The 12,076-nt window shown below is 38.7% G+C and overlaps 1 protein-coding gene across 2 annotated transcripts; it reads left to right on the forward strand.

Moving 5' to 3' along the window:
* Positions 1–79: 79 nt before the first annotated feature.
* On the forward strand, positions 80–11,758 carry STRADB (STE20 related adaptor beta). Of its 2 annotated transcripts, XM_033064894.2 has the most exons (12): positions 80–304; positions 2,829–2,885; positions 3,216–3,296; positions 3,651–3,750; positions 4,396–4,517; positions 4,970–5,078; positions 5,515–5,638; positions 6,090–6,261; positions 6,945–7,049; positions 7,262–7,491; positions 8,067–8,109; positions 8,568–11,758. In XM_033064894.2, exons 2-12 carry the CDS (start codon positions 2,874–2,876, stop codon positions 8,706–8,708), a joined length of 1,239 nt encoding a protein of 412 aa, XP_032920785.1. In that variant the 5' UTR covers positions 80–304; positions 2,829–2,873; the 3' UTR covers positions 8,709–11,758. The 2 variants fall into 2 exon arrangements, with proteins under 2 accessions (XP_032920785.1, XP_032920786.1); XM_033064895.2 differs by lacking the exon at positions 8,067–8,109 and having other exon boundaries at positions 8,568–8,728.
* Positions 11,759–12,076: the final 318 nt, after the last annotated feature.

A 12,076-nucleotide genomic window follows, 5' to 3' on the forward strand; every position in this document is an offset into this window, starting at 1 on the left:
CCGCTGGGCTCGGCTGGGCCGGGAGCGGGGCGGGGTTCTGGCGGGCGGCGCGGCGGCGGCGCCGGCCCCCGGCCCTGACTCCGGCGGCGGCGGGCAGGAACGGGCGCTGCCGCCCCGTAAGGGTTCTCGGCTGCGCCGAGGCTCCGCGCTGGCCGCGCCCTGTACCCCGCTGCGGGGGAAGCCGGGCGGGCCGGGGAGAGGGAGCGGCGCACATCTAGCTCGGGAGGCGGCTGCGGGGAGCGGAGCCCTGTCCCAGCCGCCGCGGGAGGCCAGAGGGAGGCGGGGGCCCAGCGAGGAAGGCGAGGTACGAACTTAACGGAGCGAGTGAGGAACTGCGGGGGAGCCTGCGGGGCGTCCTTCCGCACATTCCTATGTTTTATCACGGACGGATCATTTCACTCGAGATACACGACAGAGAGCTGCCTCAGTCTCTGCGAACGCTGAAGTAGGAGCTGCAGCTCAGCGTCAGCAGAACCCATAACGCGCGTTCCCGGCACCGGGGCTTCGCTCCGGAGCCTTCACACTCCCTTACCTCACAGGCACAGGTTTCTGTAGTTTTTTCCTGCTCTGCACTGTTCGCTGGCTGAAGCGTTGGCCAAAGTGCGATTAATGTATCATTCTACCTATATAACACTGTCACTGTCTACAGTACAAAAAAAACAAAAAAAACCCCCAAAACAAAACAAAAAAACCAGCCTGCGATACATAAGGAAAAATGTGGGGACAGGGAAAAAAGGTTTATATGTGGACATGATCCAAAGCCGTATTGAAAAATGGAAACAATGTCAAGCTACATAAGAAAATAATAAAAATTTTACAATGGTAGTGTTACTTGAATAAATGTGCATCACGATGTTTCTCTTGGCTGGCTATACATCTTTGAACTAAGTCTCCAGTAATTTGACTAAAGTATATCGTAGTTATTAAGACCTTATTCTTTAGCTTCCTTTTGTGGTTTCATATTGCAAGCAGCAGAATAAATTGTCTTGTGTAGCAGAATCTTTATAGGTGGGAGAAGGATGCTGTAGTGGTTACAGTGCTGGGCAGTAGCTTGAAGCACATGCATTCTTTTTTTTTTCTACTCTGCTACAAACTTCCTCAGTGAATTTGTTTAAGTCAAGCACTGATCCTCTGCAGGTGCCCAGTACCTGCTAGGGATCGACTTTTGTCTCCATTTGGTATCTCTAACAAGGAATTCCAGCAGATCTCCAAGCACAAGTTCAGGGTAAAAATGTAACTGGAATGGCTTGGGTATTTGGCAGTGAATGGAATGGTGGGGGCTTGTTAGCTTTTCAAGAATGCTCCCTTGATTAAGTAGCATACATAATTTAAATGCAGGACATACTCAAACTTAGCTCCTTAATAAACAAAAGTGTCAGTTTCTGGTATAAGTATGTACTTCAGCTTTTATAAGTTAACTTTCATACAAAAATTGCATATTAACGTGGAACTACTTCCTGTAGCTGACTTTTTATCAGCCACCAAGTAGGATTCCACACGATGGCTGGAAAGCTGCCTATCAGAAAAGGACCTTGGGTTGCTGTTTGACAGCTGGCTGAACATGAGCCAGCAGAGTGCTCAGGTGGCCAAGGCCAGTGGCATCCTGGTTTGTGTCAGCAATATGTGGCCAGCAGGACCTGGGAAGTAATTGTCCCTCTATACTCACTGGTGAAGCCAGTTCTCATCTCAAGTACTATGTTCAGTTTTGAGCCCTGCACAAGGAGAGAGACATTGAGGCACCAGAGGGTGGTCAGAGAAGGCCAACAGAGCTGGTGAAAGGTCTGGAGCACAAGCATTACAAGGAATGGCTGAAGGAGTTTAGCCTCAAGAAGAGGAGGCTCAGGGCAACCTTCTCATCTACAATTACCTGAAAGGAAGTCGTTGTGAGGTGGGAACTGACTTCCCAAGTAACAAGACATAGGATGACAGTAACTGGCCTCAAGTTGCACCAAGGGAGGTTTACATTGGATGTTATGGAAATTTTCTTCGCTGCAAGGATTGTCAAGCATTGGAACAGGCTGCCCAGAGAAGTGGTAGAGTCACCATCTCTGGTAGTGTTCAAAAAACATGTAAATGTGGTGTTTAGGATGGTTTAATGGTGGGCCTGGCAGTGTTAGGTTAATGGTTGGACTCTCTGATCTCTGAGGTCTTTTTCAACCTTAATGATTCTACCGTTGAAGACTTGCTTATAGCTGAGGTAAAATAGTCCCATTCTGTCCTTACAGAAGCTTTGATACCCTTACTAGACATCTCTCTCACTGCCTAAGCTTTCAAAGCATCAGACAAAGTCAGTCTGCTAGAGGACTTTCAAAGAGGCTACTCTGATCTATGAAGAAGTTGCTTTTCTTTTTTCTTTTAAACTGAAATCCCTTACAATAGTATTTCCTCCCTCACTTGTGAAATGTAAGTGCAATTGCTTCTGCCTTGCTTTTTTTTTGAGAGCTAGTTCAGCTGCACAGAGCCAAGCCAAGATCTGCCTAGCACAGCTGCGCTCCTTTAAAACAGACAATGATTTCTTTTCCTACAAACTGCCAAGGATTCACGAGTCCATTCTTTTTTACTTTTTGCACTTGTGCAGTTAACTTGCAATTAAATTGTTTATTCAGAACTGGCAATAAAATTTCTAAAGCCTTGAGTTGATATGTAGTCCTCAGTGTAGAGTTTGAAAGTGATATGCTGCTTAAACAGAAGCAGACATTCCCTGAGCTGAAGTTCTGGGGTTTTGTGTGTGAGAGCTGACAGGAATGCCTCACAGCTCTGATTAAGGAGATTTAAATTTATCACAGATTTATGTATCATCGTACTTTGCTACTTTATTTTTTTTCTAGGATAAATGGGTGTATATCACTTTTCCCCTGATCTAAAGCGGTTCCATGTCTTGTTTGGTAAGTTTGTCTTAAAAATTTTGGCCGTTGTACCTTGTTACCCAGCTGTACCTTAATATGAAAAGCCCCGGTAAAATGTCTTGCTTGGGGGGATTTCCACAGTGCTTAAATGTTTCAACTTCATTCTGTCAGCTTTTGGTGAGGCAGACTTTAGTGTCTCTCTAGGTCTGCCATGTGCTTTATGCTGTTTTTTAACCCCTTGATTGACTGACTTGTAGCAGAAGGCTTTCTGAACTGCTACTTATAAAGCCTAGTCTTTTATATTTTTGCGCTGCCATATTTAATAAATTGCAGCAACTCCCCCAAAATTCACTTGTTTCTGTTCTCAAGGACTGCTCCTGTATTCTCCGTACACCAGTTGAATCAATCAGACCAGAAGAGCTATCTCAGAGCAGCACCCATGAATGCCTGGTAAGAATAGAAACTAACTCCCAAAGTTAAATATTAAGCTGGTGCATATTAAAACCAGCCAAATTAGGGAGTACTTCTTGAAATGTTGACAACAAAAATCAACAGAGTACTTCAGGGCTTCCACTTTGGTAGAAGACTGTAGTTATCTAAGTGTTAATCAGGTGCCAGACTGAAAACAAACACATATAAAAAACTTGTAACTCATAAAACTAAGTCTTAGTAATGGTAAAAGTACCAGCTTGAATGTTCTTGAGTACTGGACTTTAGCATTAATAATATTTTTGCATAATTTAAAAAATATAAACAATTTTAAATTACATAGTAATTTTGAGAACTGTTTCTTCTCTCTGTTAGGCCGATTCTGATCTAGCCTGGATTCCCCCATCTACAGGAAAGAATGAAATGATATTTTGCTCTTCTAATGTTTCTCATTATGAACTCCAGCTGGAAATAGGTAACATATATGGACTTTAAAATATTTCTTCTTCCTTTTATCAATAGTTTATTGCTAACTGCAGTAAATGTTAAATTTGGAAAATGAAGGACTATTTTTGTGTTTCCTTAGTTGAGAGAAGTGCAAAGCATTGCTCATATTTTAGTAATCTCTTATTTTAAGATCTAAGACAAATCAACAATTACCTGAAATTGCCTCTTGATGTTTGTGCATATGCATGTCAGTTTTCAAAATCTGTGGTATGTGACAGTAAATACAGCCTTAAGTAAAACCATGTCTTGTAACTTGGCTACCCAAGTTGATTGTTCTAAGGATGGCTGCCCATCCTACTATGCATGCATATGTTTATATGAATATGTGTACAAGTGTTATAAGTGTATAAGTGTTGTTCATTTAGATGTATAATTGATGCTGACATATGTTCAAACACTTTCAGTTGTTATCAAAATAGCAAAGCCATGTTTCAACTAATTTGCTGCATATGCTTTTTGCTGCAATTACTTAAGGTCTTGGCATTCTGAAAGAAAAGGACACACTGCTATCAATTGCAGTCTTAAAACTGGAAAAATGATCTCTAAATAGGAAGGAAACCATGTGATGGATTATTATGCTTTCCAATGTTAAGGTAGCCATTTCTGGTTTTAGGAAGGAGGTTCAACAATTTAACTTCAGTCTACCTTGCACGGCACACACCTACAGACAGGCAAGTTGCTGTAAGGATCACAGACCTTGAAAATTGTTCTGAAGAGCACTTGAAAGCCTTACAGGTAAAGGAACAGCATTTCTGCAAAGCCCGGTGAAGAATGAGATTACTGAACAAAGGTAGCCTTTGTTTGCACAGGATCATTTCAGTCAAGTTTTTCCCTCCAAAGGAGTAGAATACAATAAAGACAGTGCATGTGTAAATTTGAGAGTTAGTTTCTGAAGACAGCAGCTGACAATTGCTTTAGAGATCCTTCTGTAATTGTACAACTTATTTGAAACATGTTCTGTGCTCTTATTTAATAACAAAAGTTTGGACTATGAACAAACTAGATTTACTTCAGACAAATGCAGTTATGGGCAAGCTATTAACATTTCTGTTGCAGGCTATGCACATCACCTGCAAACTTGTATAAATGCAAAGAAAGAGTTCTCTTTATTGATTACTGATGTAGTAATGCTCTTGGTAGGACTGCTGTTCTGTGGTTAAAACATCCACTTTCATTTCATTCCACAGAATGAGGTGGTTTTATCACACTTTTTCCAGCATCCCAACATAATGACATTTTGGACAGTGTTTACAGCTGGAAGCTGGCTATGGGTCATCTCCCCATTCATGGCCTATGGTAAGAACTGTTAACTGCCATTTTGGAATAGGAAGAAGGGCTGATACAAGTTGGACCACATGGTCTCTTTAACCATCTGTCTTGTAGAAATAGCAAACTCTCCCACACCACTTGTTTCCCCAGTGAAAACTGGTATTTGAACTGCATTAAATTCTACTCAGTCCTAGCACCCACCATATGAGGAACAGTAACTGGGAGATGTATTTGGCTTTATACAAGTTCTGCTAACAGAAGACCTATTTACATTAAATACAGGTTGGGCACAGACTTCAGTTAACAGAAGCATGACATGGGGCATCAGTTACATCCATGTAATAATGCTCCAGAGTCAATATAAACATGAGAATGCTGCTCTTGATGAGTGTATAGTGAGGGAAGCATAAATAAGTAATTTAACAAGACTTGTTAGGCCTAACTAGGTTCTTTTAACTTCCAGGTTCAGCTAGACACCTGCTGAAGACTTACTTTCCTGAAGGAATGAGTGAAGCTTTGATAGGGAACATTCTGTTTGGTGCAATCAGAGGATTAAATTACATGCACCAGAATGGATATATTCACAGGTAGGAGAATGTCAATAGGTAAGAACCAGAACCAGCATCTTACTTTAAGTATTGTTTCCTTCCTTTTCCTGTATACTTTCTTATATCAGACAATGCACAAGTAACAATTTTTTCAATAATACAGCAGAACCATGTTTGTAAAATTTTAACAAGAAATGTATTTATACATTTCTTCAAGCCAATTGTTACAGGGATTATACATCTATCTGGCTTTATTTCTTTGAAGCAGAAGAAAACCAGAGTTATAGAAAGGGCTTTCTTAATTTACCCCTTGCAGGGAAGAAGGGTCCTTCTCCAATTTCTGGCACTTTTTTCCTGATCATCTCTATTTAAAAGAGAAATTAACTCCATGCTAGCATCTCACTATAAGTCAATGAAATATGAAAGCCTTTCTGTTCTCGTAGTGCTTTGAGTAATTCTTATAACTAAAATTTACGACTTTATGTTACAGGAATATTAAAGCTAGCCACATTCTGATTTCAGAGGATGGGCTGGTTTCTCTCTCTGGTCTAAACAACCTCTACAGTTTAGTTAGCAATGGACAGAAGTCAAAGGTGGTGTATGATTTCCCCCAGTTTAGTACATCTGTGCTTCCTTGGCTGAGTCCTGAATTACTGAGACAGGTTAGTATAAATTACACTTAATTTTTACTATTCCAAGTTAGTAGCAGTACTCAATTTCCAACTTAAGTCTGCTTGTAGAATTGTAACAAAATATGTCAAAAACATGTACATACTGAATTTTTAATTCTTCTAGACAGAACCAGTTCTAAAGCTGTTGGTAAGGTGATGATGTACTAAATCTCTTTACCCAAACTTCCTGGAAACTACTGCAAAATCCGAAATTTGTGTTCAGTACAGTCATCAGATTTCTGAAAAAAGTCTGAAGTTTCACAATTTAATTGCTTCAATAGTGTGTAGGTTATGGGTTAGGGTTAAGCTTCTGGAGCCTGCACTGAAAACATTACTATGTTTTTCAACCTTCCCTAAAATTCGCACTTCTAAACTGTCATGTGCACCTTTCACTCACTAAAAGCACCAAAGCTCATTCTAAAACTTACTTACTGACTCACTCATCCTAAAACTTAAGCTTACACCTCTACTTTATGTATGAGTAGCTTAACATACTTCAATCCATCCAAAAACTCTAATTCAATCCCTGCACTCTAATTTCTCTCTGAAAAATTCAGAGACCTGGCTCACTGTCTCCAACAATAGGGTATTAGAATCTTGTTTTGAAGCAGGCACTTGTATTCTTGTTGGCACTGCTCAATGGCCTCAGTGATCAGTAGTGTCTTCTCTCACAGGATTTGTCTGGCTATAACATGAAGTCTGACATTTACAGTGTGGGAATTACAGCATGTGAATTAGCCAATGGACATGTTCCATTTCAAGACATGCCTCGCACTCAGGTACAATGCTAAACTTTATCTCTAGTTAAAAATGTGCTGAGCTGTTTTACCCAGAGAAACCAGTGCTATTACTGGTGAAATAGTGGCTGCTTTTTGTTACTTCAGATACACATGCCTCTTTCTAGAACAAATAATCCTTCCCTCCCTGGGAGCTTACCCTGAATAGGTCTGGATAGCTGTTGAACTCTCATACTGCTATTCCTTCCTACTAGATGCTGCTGCAAAAGCTGAAAGGTCCCACCTACTGTCCTTGGGATATAAACACCTTTCACCGGGGGGAATCCAGGATGAAGAATTCCCGTTCAGGTGTTGATTCTGGAATTGGTGAAAGCATGACACGCACAATGACCAGTGAAAGACTTCAAATGCCCTTTTCCAAAACATTTTCACCTGCTTTCCACAACTTGGTAGAACTTTGCTTGCAACAGGACCCTGAGAAAAGGTAACATTCTGGTGAAAACTAATTTTTTTGTCACTTCAATCGAAGAGCAAGTATAGCCCATGGTTTAGAATACAGCAATCAGTTGAATGCTGTTAGAGTCAGAATTTCAGAGCAGATGTACTATGTAAAACAATGCACTTACATCTGTATTTTATGAATTACCTTGTCTGATAAAGGAATCAAACTTTTACAGTCATTTGACCCCTGAATTTCTTGTAATACGACAAGTATTGTGTGCTTTGTAACAAGTAAAATTAACTTTCAAAGATGAACTTTGTCCAAGGAAAAAACCCAGAAATCTGAAATACATGTTTTCAGTTCTATGTCTCTTTTGAATTAAATTCCTTTTTAAACAGAAACATGAAAAGGCCTTTAAAAAGAGATTTCTTCAGTAGTGCTTTCATTACAAATTGAGGCATAGAATGTAGGAATTGTGTGCTGCTTTTCTCATTCTTCACATTTGTCCTGTGGAGGAAAAACCACAGGGCTTGAATTTAATTGTCAATCTGGCCCATTATCCAAATGCAGTATTTTACTTTCGAAAACATAATTATATTATTCATTTTATGATTCAGGCCATCAGCAAGCAGTTTGCTTTCGCATACGTTCTTCAAACAGGTGAGTTTTCTATATTTTGTTAAATGACACAGCTATAACCTAAATAAGCCACAAAAAGAGATAGATTACAAAATAATGAAGTTACCTGGAGCCAAAAAGCATCCTGTAAGAGCACACCCGGTTGAGAAATTTTTTTTAACAAAATGGTATTGATAGAGTATAGGAAGCATAAGATTAATCCATTTCCCCATTGATGACGTTGATTTAACTTAACTAAAGGCAGCCTAACTAATTTTTAAAAATGGTTAATATTCTTAACTTAAGCAGAACTGCACAGCTGATTTCATTAGTCTTGAAAGACTATTAATGAGTGGTGAAAGCAAAACCTCTCACCCTTTGACTTTCAGTACTGTAACATGCAAGAACATGGCTCTGATTTCATATGCTTTTAATGAAGTCAGTTGCAAAGTTATGGAGACTTCTGTGTGCAGCTTTATTTTAACTTCTTTTCTTTCTAGATAAAGGAACAAACACAGAATTCACTACTGTCCCTACTACCACCTCCTATTCAAAATAACAGATCAGAGTTCTTGGCACTGCCCTCAACAGCAGTTGGACGTATTGCTACAAATCAAGATGATACAGACTGGGAATTCTAAATAAATACTAATGATACCTCTCCAGTGTTTCAAAGAAGGAAAATGTGATTTGTATTTGCTGCTTTTGTATGGTTAAAATACAGTTAGACCAAGTATACTTGAAATGCCATGCAGTGGCTTTAATTCATTATCTTCCTCTTGGCATCACAAAATGCAGCGTGCCTCATTCTCTGCCTGTAAGGAAAACTGTCTAAAGAATGGCTGAGTGCTCACCTCTCTCTTTCAAAGTCTCTCTTAACAGGAGGGTTCCTGCTGTAATCTTACTCTGTACTGTATTATCAGCTCTTAGCGCTGAAGTCCACGTGCCTTTCTGAATTCAGGCCTGGGCTTTGTCTGTGATCTTACCTAAATATCTATTTGTCTTTTTGTTATGAACCAAATCATTTTAGTAAGGAGAAATCCTCTACTTCCAAGTTGAAATGTGAAACTGCACAGATTATTTGCTTATGTAAATAAATGTTTCTCTCTCGAAAGACATTTTTCTCACTTGACATGCTGTCATATTTGCCAAAAGTTAGCTATGCCTCATTTTTCATGCAGTTTTAATATTATGTGTTTCCCAAAGAAGTTAAGCTTCTTGGATGTGGGACTCCTGCTCTTGCATCTGTTCACATTCTTAGTATGAATCTGGGCTTTTCCACCTGTTTATTGTTGTGTCATTTTAGCAGTTAATCTGAGGACGTCTCACTATGCAAAGTGAGTCTCAAGTTGAAGCAGGTATGGGTTGATTTTGAAGGGTCGTATTAAATAATCTAAAGTTACTGTACATATTTTTTTTATACTGTATTCCTGTTCACCACCAGAATTGACCAGAACCTAATACTGTTTTCTTAGAAGAAAAGGCAACATGCATTAAGCTTCACTGGCACTGGTGCTGGCAAACCAGCCTCTTCTGCAAGGCAAGTAAAATTCCTGTGGATCAATTCAGCCGCAGTAAGAACCTAATACCCTTGTAGGATCCTAGTGAATTTGCCTGTTCTAAGTCAGATGAAAAACTGTCTTCTCCCAACAATTCAGTGAATTCTTATCTCTCATACAGTACCAGGCAACTCAAACTGAACAAAAGCGGCTTTTTTCTTTTAAAAACCTGGATATTCTCGTGTTGTAGCAAGAGTTGTGTACTAGTACTTTACTGATGGAAGCATGATGGTGGTAAAAAACGTATAAATAGATATTGGATGGATATATTTTAAATTTTCAACATAAACAACATTCCACATAAGTCTTCAAGTTTTCCATAGCTGAGCAGGCTTGTAGCCAACTTTGAGAATACTACTGCATTGCCAGCAGCTTTGCTACAAGACTTTGAAGACCAAATGACTGAAACATAAGCCTGAGAGACACATAAAATTCTAAATGACCACATAGAGGTATCAACAAAGAAGTTGAATCTACACATTATGCTGTGAATAGAGCTCTATATTTCTAAACTTAACATGTGAAACTTGAGATTAAAGACTTGTCAATAAACTTACCCTATCTGCCTCCATTTATATCTGTAATTCTTGGACTTCTGTTTTCACCATAGTCCAGCCATTCTACTAGCTTCTTGTTACTAGAGGAAAAAAGAAATCATATGTACTTCAATCATTACGTAAGGAAATAGCTGTCAAAACTACACAATTATTCTGATTTAAAAATATTAACAACTTGTGTACTCTTGGAGAAGATACTATTTTTATGTGAACCCCATCTTCCTAATTCCTAACCACTACAGATTTTGACTCTTTGCAAGTAAAATACATTAGATAACATCTACAATTAAGTTTTGACTAACAGTACATGTAAAAACCAAGTCAAATAAGTGAGAGAACACATTAAGTTTTATATATTTTAATTACAGACCTCTGAATAAATATTACCACTATTAAAACCTGTAGAAAATTCCAGGCAGATTAACTGCTGGTTAATTTTCAAGCTTCTCTTGTACAAGTGCTATGGACTCTATAAAAAGGAACTTGGATATGAATAACAATGTCAATACGTGTTCAGTGGAGTTACTTTGCTGCCCTCTCTGTGAAAAAAAATTCTAAACACTTCCATTTCTGTACTGACATTAAGAAGAAAATAATGTAGAATTTTTGTAAGTTAAAAGCTCACAAGTCTTTACTCTTAGAACTGCTGCTTCTCAACAACTGTGTCTCTTCAAACAAAACCGAGAGGCACTGTGACTTCTTACAATAAAGAGAAATACTTGAAAATACTCCCTGGATTATATTTACTGAAAGGTTTCATATCGTTTTGCTCATTAACTGTGATGCTTTCTATTAAGGAATAAGGCAAAAGTATTAGTTGGGAAGGAAGATGTATAATCATGTTATTAAGATTTCAACTACCTGTCACTGAAAAGATGATCTGGGAAACAATTGTTCTGAAAATATGAAGGTTTTGCATACAGTCAAGTTTTCAAAATCTGAGGTTCATGATCTGCATTGTTAAGACTGAAGTTGCAGAGACTTTTGATTCCAAGCTGACAGTTTCAAGCTCAATAGTTTTTTGTTGGGTTTTTCAGAACACTTGTTTACTCCTGCTCATACCAATGATATGTGTTATCAGCATGTGAATTAGAACTAAACTTAGGGTTGACATTTCCAAGTATCTTGCATTTAGGCTTCATATGATGGATCTTCAAAGGAGCTTATGAAACCTGTACATTTGCAAAATCTCATGGCTGATGAAACAGAAATCTATAGCCTGGTTGAAATACTTGTGAAAACAACCCAAGTGGGTTTTTTCAGCCACCTTTTGTTATGTTACCATTTAGCACTGTGTAAAATAAATACCTGTATAATAGAAAACTTCTGTTAATTAACATTATCCTGAATATATGCTCAATGCTGTTGAGTGTCTCACTGTCTTGGTCTGATACCACAGCAGTTTGTGAATGACTGAATGGATGAACAGAGAAAAAAATGTGATCTACTCAGAATCAACTGGCTCAGAGACATGAATTCTTCATTTCAAAGAGTCTCAATGCAATAAATACCCATTGATGAGAGAACAGCTTCTTCTACTTGATGAACAGAAATAAATAATTTTTTTTAATTACAGAGTTTTACTGTTCCTCTCTCTTTTCCCTACCCCTCTGCTTTTCTTCAAGTGCTATCAAAGTAGTTTTTAACCTAGAGGATGGGTAAAAATACGGGAAAACATTTGAAAACCTTTGTTCTGAACATCTCTTGACAAGAAGCAGGTACCAAAGTAGGTGACTTACATACCCTGCCTTTAATGCCATTAAGTAGCCTTCCTAAAGTATATTAGCTTGTCTAATAAACCTCTGAAACAACTAAGGTAGCAGTAATGACCCGTTCTGATGATGGCCATCCCTGTCCTGTATGAATGAGGAAAAAGTACTAAAATCCAGAAAC

Source organism: Catharus ustulatus, chromosome 7 (genome assembly GCF_009819885.2).
Source record: "Catharus ustulatus isolate bCatUst1 chromosome 7, bCatUst1.pri.v2, whole genome shotgun sequence".
Classification (NCBI taxonomy): domain Eukaryota; kingdom Metazoa; phylum Chordata; class Aves; order Passeriformes; family Turdidae; genus Catharus; species Catharus ustulatus.